General features: G+C 42.7%; 2 protein-coding genes across 4 annotated transcripts in view; both read right to left on the bottom strand.

The window, feature by feature from the left end:
• Positions 1-3,783: 3,783 nt before the first annotated feature.
• Positions 3,784-7,543, bottom strand: CISD3 (CDGSH iron sulfur domain 3). The gene is made up of 3 exons (XM_020785586.3): positions 7,387-7,543; positions 4,972-5,100; positions 3,784-4,263 (listed from the first exon to the last, which is right to left on the bottom strand). Exons 1-3 carry the CDS (start codon positions 7,525-7,527, stop codon positions 4,078-4,080), a joined length of 456 nt encoding a protein of 151 aa, XP_020641245.3. The 5' UTR covers positions 7,528-7,543; the 3' UTR covers positions 3,784-4,077.
• Positions 7,544-12,915: 5,372 nt separating this feature from the next.
• Positions 12,916-21,943, bottom strand: part of MLLT6 (MLLT6, PHD finger containing) — a 120,054-nt gene continuing 111,026 nt past the window's right edge. For all 3 annotated transcript variants that reach the window (XM_073004294.2, XM_073004295.2, XM_073004293.2), the window contains exon 20: positions 12,916-21,122. In XM_073004294.2, coding sequence (XP_072860395.2) covers positions 21,078-21,122 — 45 coding nt within the window. In that variant the 3' untranslated portion in view covers positions 12,916-21,077. The remainder of the gene's footprint in view (positions 21,123-21,943) is intronic.

The following is a 21,943-nucleotide window of genomic DNA, read 5'->3' on the forward strand; positions in this document are numbered from 1 at the left end:
GAACATGGCCAAAGAGCCCGAAAAACTCACAACAACCAATTAAGGGAATAACCTTTCAACTTTTTTGGAATTGGCAGTTAGATGCAGGGAATCCATACAAAGCCTGTGATTTCTACTTAGGGTGACCCCAGGAATGAGCAATCTCCAACATGGCCTGGCCTCAACAGCCCTGCCCATCTGTTGCAAACTCAAGCTTGTGGTTTCCTTAGGGAGTAGGTCTATCTTGCATTTAGCCTTCCTCTTTTCCTGCTGCCTTCCACCTTTCCAAATATTATGGTCTTTTTCAATCTATGCCTGCCTTCTCATGATGTGCCCGAAGTAGGACAGCCTCAGGTTTGTTTGTTTGTTTGTGTTTTTTTTTCTTTTTGCCTCTGGAGATAATTTAGGCTTAATTGGATCGAGAACCCACTTACTCATCTTTTTTGGCAGTCCAGAGTATCTGCCATACGATCTGATCAGGCCAAGGGTGTCTGCAAAGATGATCGTAATTTTGTTAATTGGGACAGTCCTCTTTGTGTCAGCAAGCTGTTTTAAGCTTCTGTTGTTGTTACATGCTATCAACATTGCCCCTTTGTGCTGTCCTCAACAGCCCTGCACAGCTGCTGCAAACTCAACCCTGTGGGTTCTCTGATGGTGTCAATCCATCTCACATTTGGTTTTCCTCTTTTCCTGTTGCCTCCAGCTTTTCTGCAGAACCTGGAATGGGGAGGGATTAAATGATTGTGACGTTGTTCAGAGACCAGTTCCAAATCCCAGGGTGGCAGCCCTCTCTTGCTTGTGCTACAGAAAAAGCTTTGTTACTGTTGCTTTGTAGTAAGAACTTTTTCTTCAGAAGGGGTCAGAGAATTTGAGAGTTATTCTCAAGTTCATCTTTGCTTTACATGTGTGTTATGTGCCATTCAAGATGACCCTAATGGGCCTTTCAAGGCAAGTGAGATATTTAAAGATATTTGAGATATCTAAGGAGTGGCTTTACGTTTTACCAGTTCCACGCCCTCAGTGAGTTTCCACGCCTGAATGGGAATTCGAATGCAGGACTCTGGAGTCCCAGTCTGTCCCTCTCTGAATTGCATTACTTAATGTTAAGGGTTGTTGTGAAAGGCAGGATGTTATTATTTGCAAGCATATAAGCATGTCCTATTTTGTCTCTGTGAAAAATTTGATTTCTCTTGAAAAATTTCTCTGGAGAGAATTCTACTTCACTGTCATCATTAATACTACCAGCCTACAATTTCGTTACAAATGTGGTAGCTTTGGGGCATGAAATAGGAGCAGTCTAGAGGTAGCTTCCAGTAAACATTTATGGAAACAAGTCATTGATAATGTTAAACTGCAGTTAAGAGAACAAAAGCCAGAGGAACTTCGACAACCACATTGTTGGTGAATTGGGGGGTGGGGGGCGGGGGGAGGAAGTGTCTGGCAGCCTACTGCTGAGTCAACATGCTTTTACATCCCTGTCTTGTTCCTTGTTCAATCTGTATATTTCCATAACTAGATAGTGCTGTAGTAGATAATAATGTACTGATGAAGGTATGTGAAATCATTCAGGGCCACCCAAAGACAATTCGTGAAGTAGTGTGAAGCAGAAAATCCTGCAAGCACCTCTCCCCAATCCTGTCAGTAAAAATACAACAAGTAACCCTAAGTTACTAATAATTTCCTGCCATTTCATGACATGAGGTAGTTGTCACACTCTGCATAACTACAGGCTTGACCCTGAGGCAGTGGTTGCTGAGGTCTCCAGGCTTAAAAGGAAGGTCCCTTCAAATTCCAGATGCAGGGAAGGGGGATCAGGAGACAGGCGTCTAGTTGTCTCTTTGCTCCCAGAGGCATCTGATGGGGCCACTGAGAGATCCAGGATGCTGGACTGAGATGGGCCCTTGGCCTAATCCAGCAGGGCTCCTCTTAGGTTCTTATGCGCTTTTACTATTTTCCCATGTGTGCAGATATGGGGAGAAAAATGTGTCTAATTTTCTATATTTTAGACACAGACTGGGTTTTAGCAAATTAAAGTTTTGTGTAGCACAACAGCAGTTTAAGGAAACTTATGAGAAGCATAATTCTCTTGAATAATTTAAATATAATATCTATGTACAGCAGGGGTGAGCAACGTCTGTTGCCCCTGGTCTCAATTTTTGCCGCAAAGTCTGTAAGTTGCAAAGTCCACCTCCTTCTTCTTCCCAAAGCGGCTAGAATTCTAATTCTGGTTTTCAAAAAGAGTTATTTTGTGTGTGTGTGTGTGCGCGCGCGCATGCTCAGTAATGCCAAAGGGCCCTGTAGATATTTTGTAAGGTAATGTTTGTAAGCCGCCCCGAGTAGACGTTGTCTAGAGGGGCGGGGTAGAAATTGAATAAATAAATAAATAAATAAATAAAATAAAAGTAAATCCCTACACCTGGAAGAGCAGTTGTTCACATTCTTTTCACCAGGAATCTTCTGAAGTTTTAAATTTCTGGTCAAATTCCTTTGTGTGTTGCAGTAGAAGTACAGAGATCCACAGAGCAGATGTGACAGGGTTTGTCACTAGGGTATGACAGTTCCTTGATTTTTGATATGGGGAGAAATGGAGAGGTCGAGTTCTTTGGAATAGAAATTTGATTAACAGCTTTAATGGATTTGTCAGCAGCAACTTCTGCAGGTGTGCAAAGCTGGCCTCCAGTTAACAACAAACTGAGCTATCAGTCATTTCAGGAGCAGGAAAGGGGAGGGAAGTAATTTTTACTGGTGAGCTATAGGGCGAAATTGGAGGTAAAGGAAAGATGTGTCAGTTCTCTGTCAAACTTGGTCATAAGCACTCACTGTGAGGTGTGTGTGTTTGTGTGTGCGTTTTTGGCACAAGCCCATGGTGAGGGTAACAGCAGTGGTATGCCCAAAGAGATACAGTACAGTTATCCAGATGTCTTAATCATGTGAGAGGTAGTTGTGATAATAGGCAGTAGGGAGACCACTATGGAAGAAACCCTCATCAGATCCCACTGTCCTGGGCATTTATTTATTTATTTATTTATTTATTTATTTATTTATTTATTTATTTATTTATTTATTTATTTATTTATTTACTTACTTACTTACTTACTTACTTACTTACTTACTTACTTATTTATTTATTTATTTATTTATTTATTTATCGATCAATCATTAGGACATAGAACCGGTTGTTAATTTATTTGAATCCCACCACTGGCCATAACCTTGCAAGCGTGTGAAATGAGTGCAGTTGTACGGTAGTTGGAGCATTCTTTGGCACTGCCTTTCTTTGGGATTGGGAGGTAGACTGATCTTTTCCAATCCTCAGGGCACTGCTGAGTTTTCCAAACTTGCTGGCATATTGAATGTAGCACCTTAACAAGCGTCATCTTTTAAGATTTTAAATAGTTCAACTGGAATGCCATCCCCTCCACTGGCCTTGTTGTTTGCCATGCTTTCTAAGGCCCACTTGACTTCACCCTCCAGGATGCCTGGCTCAAGGTCAGCAATTGCACTACAGTATCTGGGTTGTCCAGGACATCCAGATCTTTCTGGCATAATTCCTCTGTGGTAATGGGTTACCATCCCCCTATCTGTTCTCTCTGGTGTCTGCTAGTGAATGTGTCTCTCCCTTCTCCCCCAGCTAGAATTGGTCTGTAGCTCACACCATGCTGGCCAGGGCTGATGAGTACTGCAATCCAACAGCATCTGCAGGGCCTGGTATGATGTGGTCAGGGGCAGTGAGATAACAAAACAAACAAAATCTATAGGTCATAGTGTCTGAGCTGTAAGCTTATTTGCAACAGACAATTCAAATACAGAGGTGTATGGCGTGTTTTATTTCAAAGGAGCCAGAAGAAGCAGACAAAAGTCTGTAATTCTTGACAAACAGCTAATACCATGCCCATTCCTTCAGTCTTTTTAAACATTCACTCATGCTGAGAGCACTCACAATCTCTGCCAGCCCTGCAATTATATATTTGGAGGCTCTCCTGCAGAAGCCTCATGGATATCAACAGGAGCCATAGAAGAGAGATCCCAGCACATGGTATTCATGGCCTTTTCCTCCTGATTCCTGTAAGTTTCTCAAAGTTCTCTGATTTCCCCTCACTATAATTTTGGCTTTGAATGGAGATCAGCTTTTTGCACAAAATCTTCCATGTGGGTGCCGTCACAATATGGAGGGTTCTTGGTGCATTTGCAGCCACACAGCCAAGCTTCTTTTGCTTCCTCTGGCTTGAATCTTAGGGGAGAGATTTCCGGGGCACTTTTTTTATGGGATCCATCACAGAAAGGCTGTTGGGTGAGAAACAGAACCAAGGCTTCAGTTAAAGAGCAGAACATCAAACAGCATTTAACAGTATGTAGCGTTTTTCAGTAACTCCCAACAGATTTCTCACTACAATCTGGAGAAGTTGGAGACATTATTTTTTGGATTAGGACTCCCAGAATCCATGAGACAAGATGGCAACCTATATGGAGGTGACATGTCCCAAATCTGTAGTTCTGACTGTGCTACAATAGACTATTAGCAGAACAAATGGGATTGCATTTAAATCTGAATGGGCAAATTTCTGATGCGAGGTTAGCAGTCAGTATCATTTCTAGAATGGTGCTACTCCTGAACTGCATTGAGGAACTCTATATGACAGTGGTAGAAAATCTTTAGGGCTCCAAATGTTTCAGACTTATCACTGGTCGTGCTGGAAGGAGCTGATGGGACTTCTCCAGCTAAAACATTTAGCAAACTCAAGGTTTCTCACCTCTGGTTTATAATCTCCCTGTTCTGGCATATAATGCTCTTGCTGGTTGCAAACTAGCCTGCCACAGCATCACTGCTCTCATTCCTGCTCAACCAGATAGTTAGTAGCAGCCCACGGAGTAGAACAACACAGAAAGGAATCTACTCTCAAACTCGTAATAGGGAGCTTTTAAGCAGGGTATATCTCAGGTTAATTTAATATAGGAAGGCAGACAAAACCTGCACGGATACTGGAGGGTTACCTGCTTTTGACTGTAGCCACAGACACACCAAGCATAACGCTTCCCTGGTTGTAACTCCACCTGGAAAGGGTGTTTGGCTGCAATCACTGGTTGGGTTGAAGAAGGCGAAACAGCCGAGCAGGTTCTTATCTGCAATGGGATTGTCGGGAAGCAAGGCAGGAAAGAGGAAATGAATGTTATTAAGAGATTGAAGCAGCTGGTTTGCTTATGGCCAGGGTTTCTGAATTCAGCATTATGGGGGCTGTTATATGGAGACCTTGGGTGTTTTACCTGTCTTAATGTGCCACAGATCAGAGGTGGAGAAAGTGATGCCTGGTTATGTTTCAATGTAATGTTTATGTGGTCTTATAGGTATCTGATGGGAAGAAGTGAGAGAGAAACAAGGATTGTTTGGAAGAGTGGTTCTGACCAGCTAGAAGAAACCAGGAGAGTAGAGTGTGGGTGAGCTCGAGCACTCGTGGAGGGTCTACCTCTGTATCCCATAGGTCTTCCAGAGGTCCCTGCCAAAGCTTATGCGGTGGGCATGGGGTGGATCCCATCTCCTGGGCATTAGGACTGAATGCTGTCCTGAAGTACAGAAAATGAAGAGACCCATATGTGAGGGAGGAGAAAAAGCGGGAAAGGAGTGTGCCAGAAGGGTCTCTCACTGAGGAGAGTATATAAGGGAGACTGAGGGGAAGGTGGGGCAGTTGGCAGAAAATATGAAGAGGAAAGTGAGACTGAGGACTGGAGTGGAGAGAGGCTGAGCTCGCCCCCCCCCCCCCAATATAAACTGGTTTTGTGGGGTTCTGGCACAATCCTTCTTTAGTGGACTACATTCCAAAATACATCAAGGAGATCCACTTTGATGAGGAGAAGGTGCCCCAGAAGACCAAGGCAAAGCTACGGGTCCCCCTAGAAGGCATTCAAAAAATTGATAGGGATAATTTGACCCTGATGGCGAAGTGAAGTCTAATTAATTCCCCTATCAGCACCCTTGTGTGGAGAATTTGGTGGCAGGGAAGCACTGTAAACAGTTCGCAATAAACATTGTGTTCATTGTTTGGAAACTGACTCAGTGATGGATGACACGGGGGTGTCCTTCATGATCTTCATCCCCCGCCCCCAGAGGGCCATAGCCCTACACAAGCAGTCTGGTGTAGGGAAGATTGGAGAGGAGGTGGTGATTCAGGAAATCTCGGATCTGAGAGGGCAGACAGGGAGGAAGAGGCGACAGACAGAGTGAAGGATTGCGCTTAATGGACTTAAAAGTCTAGGAAGAAACAACATTATTTTAACACTGTTATTTTAAGAAAACCTTATTAGCGCTTTTCAGGCCAAATGGTGCTGAGTTCAATAGCTGAAGACTGGCTATGTATGTGGGTGTTATAAGGGCCTGAGCGAAGGAACAAATACATACACCGAGGAACAGCTAAAAGTTGATGGCAGCAAAAAAGGAAGACAAGAAGGAAGAGAAGATTACTAAAGAAAACATTTATTCTTCTGGTGACACCATTACCTCAATAGTCAAATGACAAGTTAAAGTGAGAGTGGCCATCAGTATCGGAAAGAATAGGTGTGACAGAAAAAGCTTTTTTGGATCACAACTCCCGGGATACTGGCTGAAACGAACTTTTCCCATTTCTGCTTTGGGTCCTCACAATGTTTTAGACCACAATTCTCTTATTTAGTACACTCTTATCGGACTGTACTAAAGTATTTGTGTTACAGATTACAATAAAGCCTTTCACTGTGCTGATCATGAAAACCTGTGTATCATTCGGAAAGAAATGATTGTGACACAACACTGAGTGTCCCTCAATGTAAGCTATATGTCATACAAAAAGATGGATTAGATTCAGATGAAGGAGTGAAAATTAGTAGAAGCAACTTCAGTAATATAAGATAAGCAGATGATACCATGTTACTGGCAGCAATTGTTGGAAAGGGCTAGGAAGGTTAAAGAAGAAAGGGCAAAAGCAAGATTACAGTTGAACAATAAGACACAATGTCCCCACTGAACATCCTTGAACCATTTTGTTTCACTTATAATCAAGGGCATTAGTGAAACTCGTGGTGGTCTCCGTTATATGCTTTTCAGTGGGTTTAACGGGCACGACTGGATGTTTATATACAGCGACCTGGCACAGATGTGGCAGTTAACCTAGTTATGTATGTCTTTTCGGTCGGAGGCAAGTCCCACTGACTTCACTGCAGCTGAAATGGGAGTGAATGACCACGGCATCATAATTAATGAAAAGTGCAATGATTTCTGTGCATTCTTCCAAAAGCACACAAAGCAGTATTCGATCGACCCTCGAACTTTCTGCGGAACACCAGTGCGCATTCTCGTATGGGTTCATACGGCACCTGGTGAAGGCAGCCGAGCAGGTGGGAGATCCCTTTGAAAACGTCTTCGTCGCTTCCTGGGCTTACCTGGGAGAAAACGATCCGGCCCAAGGAGCCCCGTACCGACGACCCGAGAGCCGCGGTTCTCGGCCACCCAAACATGGTTTGCAAATCCCGGCAAGGCTCCGCCCCTTCTCTGGGGGTCACCTTCGCGTCGGCCTCCCGCATCCCGCCCTACAGGAAGTCGTCGGGGTCCTAGAGCCCGCCGGCTTTTGCGACCCGCAGTGGTGGGAGGAGAACCTTTCGGCCAGTTGTCTGGCTGTGGGAAAATGCGGAGCTCAAGGGAATGGGTTGCCAGGGTGTTGTGGACGCGGCAAGAAAGAAGACCAGGGTAGAAAAGGGGGAGGCAGCGCAAGGGGGAAATAAAGGTGCAGGTTGCGAGCGTTGCTTTGGCGTCGTGTAAGGAATGGAGCCCCTCGCCACCTTTCCATTGCATTTTGCAGCTGCAAGAAACGCGGGTCGACGAGCTGGGGGCCGGCAGCGGCCCCACTTCGCCCCACACGGGGATGGTGGTGTCGAAAAATATTATGAGAAATATTTCAGAGAGTCTGCATCCGGTTTTGGTGTAAAGTGCTTCACATCCATTGAGTTGCGAGAGCCAACGGCCTGTTGACAGCTAATAATATGACCCTTGAAATTATGCTTTAAAAGGATTCTGGGTAGGATTTGCGTCAACTCTAAAATGCAATGGCTTTAATATAAATATAGTAATTATTTTTGTACAGTGGTGTGTAGAGTTAAATTTTGCCTGAGGGATAAAAAAAATGTCGGCCGGTGAATCAGTCCTGTGTTAATGAATCAGGAACAGGTCTATTGTATGGTTAAATCGCTCTTATTTGTCTGTTGAAGACCAAAGTGCCTTCAGATACTTGGCACTATAACCGCTTCCTGCCACAGACTACTGTTCCTGGGAAAACCCATTCCAGGACTGCAGAGAAAAAGCGAGAATATTGAGGGTTACATAGGTGGTAATGTTAGTCCCTGCTACTCAGAAGGGCCAAGGGCTTCAACACAGCACAAACTGGCTCCACTCAATCAGGGGGGAGAGGAAGACAATTATTGTCAGGGTCTGCCTTTGCAGCTTTTTGTTCTCTCTCCACTTTTGGGGGGAAAGTCTTTGCTCCCATCAGTTTTTGTTAGCGGAAAGTGCATAGCCTAAAATTATTTTTGCCACATACAATCCAATGCATTTCTGCCTGTCATAACAGCTGAAAAAGTCATGCACGTCAGTGAAGCAAGAGGGGAAGTCATACAAATCCTATCAGCTTTCATCTCAGTATCGTGAAAAATCTCTGAACACATACTTACCCACACTTGCTGTCTGAACCACTGCCTTTTCCTGAGAGCATGAAGAAATGTCCTAACAACTACAGTACTTCCATGCTGGGAAAAATAGCCCTAACCCAATTTGCCCCAGATCCTTTTATCATTTGTTAATGATATAGGAATTGTATTGGGGGGGGGGAGGTAGCAATCCAGTGGCCAAAATTGTGTTGCTTAGTGTACTAAATTGCACTAGAGTCAGCCCAATTAATCAATGGGGATTTACTAAGTCTATTCCTCTATGAATTCCACTGAATCCAGTTGTAACTTGCTGTGCTAAAGTCAGTTGCATTTAGAGCAGGACCATTTGAATCAACGGAATTTATGGAGCTGACTCACCTAATCCCCGTTGAATCAATGGGCATATTCTAGTGCAATTTACTACACCAAGCAACAGGATTTTGGCCTCCTAGGTCACAGATTCTCACACTGGTTTGGAAGTTCCATTCAGGCAGTACGCATAAAGATCAAAGAACAAGAAGGCAAACATGTTGGCAGTCCTATATGAATACTATATCTTCCTCAGTCATAGGCATCCTTCAGCCTCGAGAGACTATGGTAACGTGCTCTGTATGGAGGACTTCAACACTGTATGCGAAGTTGGAGTGTCCTCTCCAGGGCACGAAGCCTGGGTAAAATAATATGGAAGATAGGCTGTTACCCAAGTAGCAAATCCCCCCTCTCCACATCACTGAAATAGTCCAATGGAAAGGCAAGAGCCAATACAACTGGTTCCAGCGATGTCGCAGGAGTTGCCAGAATGACACGTACTGCTTCCGGGACTCTGGCTCCGAATTTTGCCTCGTGGTTAATTCCTGAAGCCTTTTCCATCAGTGAATATAACCACAAGGCAGTGGAGGTTTGGAATCAGAGTTTTCCTTCTCCTGGATGGGCTGCCTTCCCAAGCTAATGAGTCCCATCTACCTGGCCTGCTCCCTCACCGCATGGGTGGTGGTGGCGCCTCCTCCTTCTCCTCACAGCATATGGGTTTGGGATCAGAGTTTTCCTTCTCCTAGATGGGCTGCCTTCCCAGGTTAATGAGTCCCACCTACCCAGTATGAAAGTCAGAAACTCTGACTGAGGTACGTGACTACCTCAGTCAGAAAGTTTCAAACTGTACACTTCATTCAGAGAGTTCATGGAGAAGTGAAATAACTGCTGAGAGCGTCCGTATTTGGTCCTCTATTCTGTTCATTTTTTAAAATGGAGATTTAGGTTAGATTATCAAACTGGTTAATAAAATCCTGATTTATGATCCATCATTTTCAAAATAAGGTGCTAATGCGTTCAAATTATTTTCCTCTAAAGTAACACTTCTTACAGACTCCCTTCTCAAAGGTACAGCCATGGCCCATTATTGTGGTATGGTGATAGCTTAATGCCATTGCTGAAGATCTTTAAAAAAAAAATTAAGGGAGCACTGCAGTTTACAGTAATTTTTAAGTGGTTAATGGGGAAAGAAGGTTTGAGAACAGCTACCCTAGGTAGTTCATTCCTTGGTGCCAAGCTTCCTCTTGAGAGAGATGCTCTCTATTCTTCCTATTTATTAGATATGGTCTCTGATTTCTGGCAGTTATTCCTGTTGAATTGCTGCCTGCCTTTTGCTTTCATGAGAAGAGTGTAATGGTTGGGGAGACCTGACCATGAAGCCCAGGGAGTGAGCATGGACCAATAACACTCTAAACCTGCCATCCTTCAGGAATGAATAATAAAATGAATGAATGAATGATAATCTCTTTGAAACTTGGACGTACAGTTAGCCGATGAGCTGTCTACGGGAGGAATTTCTGTTTGCTTCTAATGCATTCTGCTTGTGTATTTGTAAAAGATCAAGGATTGAAGGAGATTCCTTGTCCAAATGCAGCAGTGTAATAAAGAGGTTTTATTCTGTATTTTATATAATAGGCATGAGGAGAGGGAAGTTGGTGAAGTGGAAGAAAGAATTAATCTGCAGTTGGTCTCTAGGAAATTCCCATGGTTGTTAACTCTACAGTGGATTTTCTCTTAAGAAAAAAAACCAGTGTTTGTAGCTTAACTCAAAATTCCCACAAGTGTTTCTGCTACACTGTTTTCAGAGAACTGAAATAGAGTCTCAGAAACTCATATGGCCTAATTTATTTTCCCTGCAATTGAGATTCAAAAAGAAAACAGAACAGTAGAAAGCACCTGCTCCTTTTGTTGCAGTATCATTAACTACTGGCATTCCAGCGGAGTCAGACAAAACATTAATAGAAACCAGATCCCAATTCAAATATTGGCCAACATTTCCACATTTTAAATTTACTTAGCATTCATAATTGATATTTTGCAAAAGGGCTTATCTCGGCATGATTTGTGTCTTTGCCACCTGTTCTTTATGCATTTTTGGCATTTGCAGCTTTCCAGTTTTGCAATTTATTTCTACTCTGTTTCCCCAAAAATAAGACCTAACCTGAAAATAAGCCCTAGTGAAGTAAAACCCTGCCCCACTGTTGTGCAGCAACCAGAAGATGATATGACTGTAGTTGAATAAATGTAAATTGTTGTACAAGAAAAATAAAATAAAACATCCCCTGAAAATAAGCCTTAATGCGTTGTTGTTTTTTTTGGGGGGAGCAAACATTAATATAAGACCCTGTCTCATTTTTGGGGAAACACGGTACTGTATTACATGACTAAGTGACTACATCGCTTATGTACGCTGTAATCTCAGAAGATCATTTCAGTATGGCTGTCAGTGTCACTATTAACTAGCAGAATTTGAAGTTATGATGGCCAAAAGGCAAATATGCCAGCTGTCTTTTTTTAAATAAAAGCATCAGATTTGACTTGTACATTTAGAAAGTGCTTTTGGCCATCTAAGTAGGCTGGATAAAAATCAATGATTAAATAAAAAATTTAATTGAAATGGTCAAAAATCTTGATTTTTATTATTTAAATAATGATTTAAGTGAATTTGATTTTAATGGTTATTTAAATCAGTTTGATAACTCAAATTGTTTTGAACCAAATCCACCTAGCATCTAAGAAAGGGCACCAAAATATGCAAATTAAGTGAAGATCTTCAAATCCTAATCGGTGCAGTTGAAGAGATTTAAGTTAAGGGTGACTGATTTAAATCCCATTGATTTCTGTAGGTCTGTTTCAAGTATGTCTAAGCTGGATCCAACCTAGTGTCTTGAACACCATTGTACTGGTTCAGATAAATTCGTGTACATACATCACTTTCTGTTTCACCTCTCATTAGCTCGCCCTACTCTGTTTATTGTGGCTTTCATTGCATGAAAGTTGACCATCTGAAGAGAGGGAGGCTCTGTTTTGTCCATGTAGGTCCTCCATGAGAGTCAGAACGCCATTTTTAATGTTGGGTGTTTTGTTTTGTGAACTCTAGCTTGCATGAAACACCTGCATAAACATATGAAGTGCCTACAAGCTGTCCCTCTTGTTTTTGTATGATGAAAACTGACGTGGAAAGAATAAGACCACCCTCACCCCCAATTCAGTGTGTGTTGAAGTAACGTTCACCTGTCAATGTAGAGGAGGCAGTGTGGTACAGCACCTAAAGTGTTTGACCAGCCAACCTAAGTTGAAGCCTTCAGCCAATGAAGTATATTTTAATAGGTCCACTTGAGTAAAATCAAAATCCAACCTAACGAATTCAGTATGACTTACTTTAAAAGCACAGAAATGTACTTCCTTTTGTTAACAATGTTTACATTTTTCTTCAGTTAGGAATATTTATATAAGGCTTTCATTTTTTCCCTTCCTGTAGGACTATTTATGTTGTAAATGTCCTTTCCCATCTTAAAGTATTAAAAGAAGGCCAAGATGAATACTTGCCATCTGCTTTCAGAACATAAACATGGTTATTTTTAAAAGGATTGCTTCTATATTGTTTTTGTTATTTCTTATTTTCTGATTAAAATCCTTGCCAGCTGAAAATACTCTGTGATGACTTTTGAATTACAGTATTTATATTCAATATTTACATGTACCTTTGGATACTTCATGCTGCTTACTGTGGCTTATTCCACATAGTACATTTGTGTCTTCTTTGCCTCTGCACATTCTCATCTTCCATTTACATGTTCTAGGCACAGACTGTTTCAAACATTCCTAATGTGGGCCATTCTGACACCATTAACAAAACCCAATACCTTTGCCAATGCTTGGCTTTATGGAACGTGCAGTCTTCCCCCCCCCCCCATGCTCATACCGTCACTCTATGCTTAATTTATATTGAAAAGAAAAGAATAAAAGCATCATGGTTTTATTATTATTATTTTGTAAAGTCTTTGATATTAATATTATTTATTACAATAAAGAACAGTTGAGTTAAGCAGCATGAAAAAAATATATCTTAGCTACATTACCTTAATTGCCAAAAATATACACATCTTTTCCTCTTATTTAATTAAAAATTACAACAACCGAGGAGGTTGGGGAAGGTGTGTTAAACACAGGCAATGTACTAAAATGAAACATTAGCATCAAAATAAGGGTAAAGAAATATACCCCAGTGCAACCAAACGTAAATCTTAGCAATGTTTTAAAGTCTTACTTTCGTTCTCTTCCTGCCGAGAAAGAGATTCTGATGCTCTGCCCCAGCCTGCTTTAAGCATAACTTTTTACCATTGGTCTTACATCCTATGCTCATCTTAGAATATCAAGTCAGTTTTACTCTTGGGCCACTGTTTCAACCTGATACCCAGATTTCCTAAACAGGTGCATAAAATGGAAAAAGGTGCAGAAACAGCAATCAAAATGATCAAGAGATGTTTGGAACGCCTTTGCTATACACTATATGTGTGGGTGGGTGAGTGTCTGGGTTATTTTAGAGATTTCTTTCAGTCTGTTCTGTCATCAAATACGTTGTACACCGAGCTCTTTCTCAAGTTTACTCTAAATTCTTTTTCTTATAATTGGAACCTGCTGATTTTGGTCCATCCCATCTCTAGCAAAAGAAGAAAGATTGACTTCATCAGCTATGTGGCAGCCCTCCGAGTATTTGAGGATCACTAACTAACATATCACCACCAACTCCGTCAAGATGCATTGGCCAAATAAGAGTCTAAGCTCTGGGATCAGACCTCCCATCTTTGTTTTAAAAGCTGTCAGTGCATGTTTGGGGGCTGGATCAGATCAGGATTGAGGCTCTGTAGCAGGAAGCTGTGAGCCCCTTCCCCAGATTTCTGACCTATATTTGTGATACTAAATGTATGTGTTGAGGGGTAAGTCCCTGTAAACGGAATAAGACTAACTTCTGAAAGGCAAGTGTAGGTGAAACCACTATTAGACAACTAGGAAAATCCATAAACATATATTAGTTTTTCACCTGTACAGGCCTTCATCGGGCTGAACACCATTTATCTGTGGACAGGGCAGAAAAATGCAAGTGTTCCAAAAACTGTGGCTAGATTTTTATGCTAGACTTTTAAAAAATTCAAAATATATTTCAAAATTAACCACTTGCACTTTAGTAGTCTAATTAGAGGTATCACCTACCCTTGCCATTGGATTGTATACAAAGACCATATACATTTTTCTTCTTTTGCTTGACTTATTTTTGAGCTGCATTCCCATGCAAATCATTCCTTTGCTGCTGTTTTGCTTTTTATTTCCTAGGGAAGGCAGCTCCCTTAATCACAAGGCTTGGAAAATACATGTTTTTTGGACTACAACATTTAGACTCCTCCAGCAAATAATTAGCCATGCTGGCTGAAGGATTCTGGACGTTTACAGTAAAAATGCAACTTTCCCAAATCCTGATACCTTAATGGAATATTTAGTATACTGTCCCAGCCATGCCACTGGGCAAAGTGAGGCAACCACCCTGGGTAACAGATGTTGAGGGCAGCCGATAGATATGCCAAATTGTTCTTCCTGAAACTCACAACCATTACTGTCGGTTGAAGGACAGAACTGGGTACATTTTAAAGTATGTCTTTGGCTCCTAAACTAACAAGCAGTTCAAATGTGATGGAAGATGCTATCATGCCACTGGCTGTGAACCAGTCCAGATGGCTTCTGAATGCTAAACATGGAGGGGGGCACAATCTTAGTCATTGCAAAATATCCTGGGTCAGCCACCTGGGGTAAGCGAAAGAGGAGAGCAACTGGCATTTTCCCCTGTCAAGTAGGCTTCCAAGAGGCATCTTGTAACTGAGAAACGATACTGGCACAGATGAACCTTTTGGTTTAATCTAGCACAGCTCTTGGTGTTAAAATTCTATAGGATTTATCAGCTCCTGCAATCAATGGCTCTTCCTTGAAACAAGACCTAGCAGTGCAGCTTTTCTATGGACTGACTGACTCTTGTCAGCACAATCTTCTCCAAAGTTCCCCAGTTGGAGAGGATATTGTAAGAAATATCAATCTCCTTGATATTACTTTGGCACTGATTGACTAGCCAAATTACTAGCTCTGCAGATTATTATGAACTCTCTAGTTGTCTATTGAGTTCATTGATCAATGTGAATATGCCGAGCTGCCAAAAGTAATATGTGGCTATGCCTCTGGACTTCCAGGTGCATGTTACAAAATCATACATCATCAAAAGGTTTTTTATCAACCTATCTTAGGGAAAGTTAGGAGAACTAGTATGTGGTATGTAACCCTAGAAGAGTAAGAGCCCCCTTTGGTATGCAATCAGTTCTCTGGGAGATTCCAGCAGTAGTCAGCTGTTTTTGAAACTGGAAAAGAGAGACCATATGCCCCCTTTCCACTCACTTAACAGGGGCATAATTCAGCAGAACGTTCTTTGGTGGAAGCCTCATTGAAATGAAGATTCCCTTTACATTATGGGCAGGCTGTGGGCCAAGAGACAATCTCCTGCCTTTAATGGAGTGGCACCATCCTTGTCCATTGCTGCACTTTGCCTTGTAATAGGGCTTGCATCTGAATCACTATCTTGGTTAGCAGAGATGGGGAGTGTGTGCATTTCAACTTGAGAAATAGGCAGCACCTTTTGAAGGGGCAAGTCAGTTTTGGCTCAGGACAGCTAGTTGTTGACCAAGCCCACTCAGCTTAACTATTCCAAAGTGAAAATAAAATGCAGACCTCATAGATCCATGTCAAGTAAAAGTATTAATGTACAAAACAGACTAGCTTCTTAAACACACTGCAGCTAAAACAGAGACTACATGGAAGGATCTGATGCTTTACAAAAGGGGGGAAAGAGTGGCTTTGGAAGATGCCATTAATAAATAAGTTCATCCCCCCCCCCAAGTTTCATATCTTTCCATGCTACCTAAACAGAGTAGTGTGGCATCTATCTGTTCTAACTGAAGTGACTGATGAAGCCAGTAACCATCTATGAAAGAATTCCCAGGTTCGAACACCCACTCCAAGATATGAGATCCCCTGAAGTACTAAGCATGGGTCCAAGAAAACAAAATATTACAAAGTGAGAACATAGCTGTTTAATTTTTGCATTACCAAGAGAGAGGACAACATAACCATTAGAAAGGGAGGTGGTCCCTGTTTACTCTCCTGTGAAAAGAGGCTGCCTGGCTTCATTATACACCCCCCCCTTTTAGAAAAGATTTGGGGGGGGGAGGGCAACAATGCTGTTCAAATTAAATGCTGATTTTTATTTTTTTTTGCTAGGTGGAAATAAATTTAGATTTCTCTCTAGGATTTGGAAGAATCATCTGTTTCTCATACCTTTTGCCACTTTTTTTTTTTAAAAAGCAAGCTACTTGCAAGCTTATCTGATGTAATGTTTGCTTGGTGCCATTAAAAACACTGCACTCTATATTTAAGGAGAATTCAAAGTACACACACAAAAGCAGGATCTCAGACCATCACAACTACAACCACCCCCAGCTTAGCAGCATACTGATGAGATGGCAGCTGCCCCAGTTGACATAGTACTATTTTTTTCTCCAAGCTGGATCCTGGAGAGACAATTACATATAGAAAAAGGTGGCAGATGCAAATTCCACACATTTTCCACCATTCTGGCATATGGACCTATCCCAAGTCTCCTTCTATTACAGCTGAGCATGGGTAAGGATCTACATTAGGGTACTGACACCCCACAGCCAGCCTGCCTCCAAGATTTCATTAGGCATATGTTTTCAAAGTCCTCAAGGTCAAACAAAATTGCTAGAAACCTGCTTCACTAAGGAATAGAACCTGACACCAAATATTGTTATTATCTAGATTACTGGTTCTCAACCTTGGGTAACCCAGGTATTTTCTTGCAACTGCAACTCTCAGAAACCAAAGCCAGCACAGCTGGTGATGAAGGCTTCTGGGAACTGCAGTCCAAGAGCACCCGGGTTACCCAAGGTTGGGAACCATTGATCTAGGTGATCACTTATGTGGGATGCAAGTTGCCCTGATCTCATCCCTTAGCGCAGGTAAGGTGTGCTCTTAGACTGAAAGGTAGGTGCATGATTTTAATTCTGGGGAAGTGAAACTCACAGGTCAAGTACTACATGTGCATAGGGTTGGGTGTATTCATTTCTTTTGAGCTTGCTAATCCTTATACCTTAGCTTTGGGCTCAATGTGAGCAGCATTCAGTGGGTTGAATGGATATCAACAACTGCATAGGAGAACAAACTCACAGCTTGGATCATCCTCCAAGCCCTCTAGTTTCTCTGCGGCACCTAATCAGGGTCATCCACTCAGCAGTTTCCATTCAGTTTAGCTCAGCCCATAGAATCAAGGTGGCAGATACAGATGTTTCTGAGAATATACTGTTATTGCACCCTTGGACAGTTTGTAACACACTTGTTATGTACAGCAGCCGACTGATCACTGAATGAAACTTCCCACTTCCCTGCTCATACCTTATATGGAAGTCACAGCGCATGGCCAGTGTGGGCAGTGATGAGCCTGCCAGATAGCACATTCTATAGGGCTCTGTCAGTGCTTCCCTGTCTTGATCTAGCTCCCTCCTGATGTACTGAACTCCCATCATCTCCAACAACCATGACAATGGCTGACTGAACAAGGCTAGGAGTTGTGGTCCAGTAGTTCCATAGGATGCCATGCTAGGGAAAATTTACTCCAAGAAACAGAAGGTTCAAAGGACAAAGAATGAATCCACAGAACACTAGAGGGCAGGAAGAGAACAGTTAGGGCACATGACTCTTCAAAGTGCAATGGGGTGAATGCGGAATTCTTGCAAGGGAGCTGAGCCACATGGACAACTCCCACCTCCCTGTCACCATCTTCTGCACACACTCTCACCCCACCCCTGCATTAGTGTTAACAAAGAAAACTTGGGGCTGTGAACTATGTATGTCCCTTGTCATCGGCTACTGTGCTCTTACTAAAGACATACCCACTTCAACGTAGACAGAAGCTTTGGCCATCCTCCCTCCCAGCCAATGGCATCTCCTTTTTTCTTTCTTTCTTTCTTTCTTTCTTTCTTTCTTTCTTTCTTTCTCCAGCTTTTTTCTTTTCCAAAACACTTTAAAAGATGGACATGCTGTTCTGCCCCTGTACCATTTTCAGTTGTGCATTTATCTACCATACTCAACCGGGCCTTGCCTTCTTTTAGCCAGCAGCTCATCTCCTTTAGGATCTCGTCTCAAGGTACCACACCCTCTTTTGCCCACTGCATACAGACTTAGATCAGATTCTACATATGCCATTTTGCAAATTCAGCATTTGATGGAAAGATTAAAATGTCAAGCCTGCCATTCCAGGAAGAGATGACTCCTCTTTCTGAAATTCTGTGTCCCTAAATGAGGATGAGTACGGTTGGAAAACAAAGAAGGCATAAAGTTAGAAGCCAAATTGGACAAGGAACTCTGCGGGTGTTGCCAAAAGGGCTATTTCCTCCATCCAACAAGTGCACATGTATGTTAGTACATGTCTCTCTGGATGGTACATGTATTGCACGAATTGAATGTTTAGGATGGGCAGGAAGAATCTGGATGTAGTCCTCCTCCAGTAGCTGATCTTTGCAGCAGCACATGCATAGTGCCTCCAAATGAAGCTTTTTATTGTAGCATCACCCTGCTCCAAACATGGCATCTTACAACAGAGTCTGGACAACATAGACTTTTTTCAAAAAGCAATCATGCTCCTTTCATCTTATTTCCTGCCAGAACTTTTTGTGTGTGTGAAGGATGAAAAACAACTGACTGTATGACGTGATTTTGCTGGTATCGTTAAGAGTCACATCTCTAGAAACATTAACTGACAACTGGCGAGGGACTAAGAAGATAATACACCCAGGGATAACAAAGGACACAATTGAACTGGAATGTGGCAGAAGTGCTGGTCTGGGTGCATTTCTAAGGTGAGTTGTTGTCTAAGTAACAAGTGCATCTTGTTGATGGCTGTTTCTGTCCATCAGGTTTCTCAACACTCAGCTGAAGTGAAGGGGAGAATATCAAGCATTATTCCAATGTCTAGCTGCACCTTAATCTGTGCCAAAGCTGCCATGAATGCAAGGAAGAGAAGCATTTGCTGCTCTTGTTAGTTTCCAGTAGCCTTCTCTTAAAAAAAATGTCTATTTTTAAAATGGGAGGGGGAAGGGGGAGAAAAAAAACTCAAAACGAAATCACACAAAGACACTCTCTCATTCTCATACATGCACATAAACACACACACAGAGACAATTTGGAATGTAGCACATCTGTCTGGGCAAGCAAAAAACAAACAAAAATCGGATCAGAAGATGACATTCTGGAAAGTTGCTTCTATTTCTTTCTTCTTCTTTCTTTAAGGGTGTAGCACTGATCTATTCCCCCCCCCCCTTTTGCTTTTTGATTAAGAAGAAAAAGAAGCAAAACCAAAACACACAGAGGACAGGAGGGAAGATGATTTTAAACAGCAGTGGTCATACTTCTAATGGTCATCAGTGTACACCCACCACCAATGTCTGAAAAATAGTGCAAATTGGAAGAAGTGGCAGAGATGTGCCTATAATGACAGTCTCTCCATGAAGGTTGGGAGGCTTTTGAAGTCCCCCGGTGTTATTCCACTCTCCTGGCCTCTTCCCCCTTAAGAGATGGGGTTTTCTCCAACCAAGGGTGAGAGTGCTCAGAATGTTTGAACCATGATCCTCAATTCCCTTCCTCACAACAAGTTCCAAAAAACAAAAACAAAAAACTGCCTGAAGGAACGAGGAGCCTGACACCTTTGAGGAGGCATCAGATTACAAAACAGAGGCAGAGGCGCTCTTAAAGCGATGGGAAGACCAATGTTCTCTTCAGACAGGATCTGATTTAGCCTAGATCCATGAACAGGGAGTGGAAGATGCTGTTTCCCAGAATGGAGCTCACTGGAGATAGAGGAAAGGAATAGCTCCAGATGTTTGACAAAGTCTCTGTTCCACCATGCTGGTGTCTGAAGGCGATGGAAACAATCCTGCGAGTAGCTGGAAAACATCTCAAAGGCGAGCATAGTTTGGTGCTTCCAAATAAGGCATTTCCTGTGCAATCGCTCTGCCACAAACATGGGGTCTCTTCCATTTGTAGCCCTCCAATATTCTTCCACCATTCCTTGTGTCTTTTGTCTTACCACACACACACACACATATGCACACCCCGTATCTTAACGCGGGGTCGATGGAATCCCTGCACAGGGCCTTCTGACTGGTGGTAGCACTAGGAGGCCTCTTTCTGGAAGCACCTTTTAGAATGGCCCTTGTAAACTGCGGGTTACCCACAAAGGCTCCTGAAGGTGAGGAAGAGAAGTGTGATTGTGAGAGACCATTTCCTCCAGGTTCCATTGTTAAGACACAAAGCTGGTAGAGATTCAGGAGCACAAACGTGTTGGCTTTTTCTTCCAGCAGAACTGCATCTCAACAAAAATCTGTGAAGTCATATCTCTGTCAATTTGCTTCTTCACAGGAGCAAACCTCCAGGTGCAGGTTTTATGTGTGCGTGTCTCCAAAACTTAAGCAAAAAACGAACAACAACAATAATGACAAAAGCTTCCTGATCTCACCTCCTTTTGTACTGAAGACCTCATATTCCACCCTGTTCCGTTTTGCTGGAGCCGGATCTTCCGGCTGCCAAACAGCTTGACGGATTTTTCTTAGCCTTGGTTTGAAAAATGCCCTGCTCTGCAAAGAGAACAGGATGACCAGGGTGACGTGGCCATGGTACAGCTTGCAGATCCTACTCTTGCAGGGGCATCCACAGCTTCACCCTCTCCCCTCTGAAGTGCAATCTCCCACGAACTAAGTGTGGCACAGTAGATAAAGCCAGGAAAGAGAGAAGGGTGCTCACTCCACCTGCTGCCTTCCGAAGGGCACGATGCAGCGGGGCCGGAACCAAGGAACAGAGACCTTCCTGACGTGCCTTAGCTTGCCGTCGTCCTGCCAATGGCAAGGAAACATTTCCAGGAAGTCTGGCATCATGGGGTTTCTCTCTGTTTTGGGGACCCATGGCGCAGAGAGAGATTGTTTTCCTGTGGCAGAGACTAGCCTGGTATTGCTGAAAAGTTAACCCTTGTCCTGAACAGGGGCGCCTCCCTTTTCATTCATGCTCTAGAGGAGGAGAAGAAGATGGACAGAAGAACAGAACTGTCTAAATTGGTTGTACACCAAACAACAATAGAGGAAAAAAGCAGACAGAAAATTAGAGCATCTCTCTTGGGCATTACCCTCTCTCTTCTTTGTCCCTGTTTCTTACATTCTTGCTTTCTTTCCTTAATCTCCTTATGCCTCTGGTATGATCATTTCAAGGTGTGATCATACTGTGGTGCCTTGCTTAACGACAATAATCCGTTCCAGGAAAATTGCCGTTAAGTGAAGTCATCATAAAGTGAAAAAAAAACAATTGAAAAGCATTGAAACCCATTCAATGCATTTCAATGGGGTAAAAACTCACTGTCCAGCGAAGATCCTCCATACGGCGGCCATTTTCACTGCCTGTATAGCGAGGAATCCGTCCCTAAACACAGCAGTGAGCCATTTTAATTACCCGGTGGCCATTTTGAAATCACCGATCAGCTGTTAGAAAAACGTCATTTTGCGAAGAATCGGTTCCCGAAGCAGGGAACTGATCATCGCAAAGCGAAATTCCCCCATTTAGACCATCGTTTTGCGATTGTGATCACAAAACGTTCATTGTTAAGCAGATTCGTCGTAATGCGGGGCAATCGTAAAGCAAGGCACCACTGTATAGCTTGCATTTTGGACCACTTGTGGTGTCATCATTATTTTAGAGATGTACACCTGGAAGGGACCCTATGGATCACTGAGTCCAGCCTCTGTCAAGAAGGCACAGTGGGGAATCAAACTCTGCAGCTAGGTTCCTAAACCAACAAGCTATCCAGAAGTATGAGCTGAAGTGGGCTATTTCCCAG

Source organism: Pogona vitticeps, chromosome 6 (assembly GCF_051106095.1).
Source record: "Pogona vitticeps strain Pit_001003342236 chromosome 6, PviZW2.1, whole genome shotgun sequence".
Classification (NCBI taxonomy): Eukaryota; Metazoa; Chordata; class Lepidosauria; order Squamata; family Agamidae; genus Pogona; species Pogona vitticeps.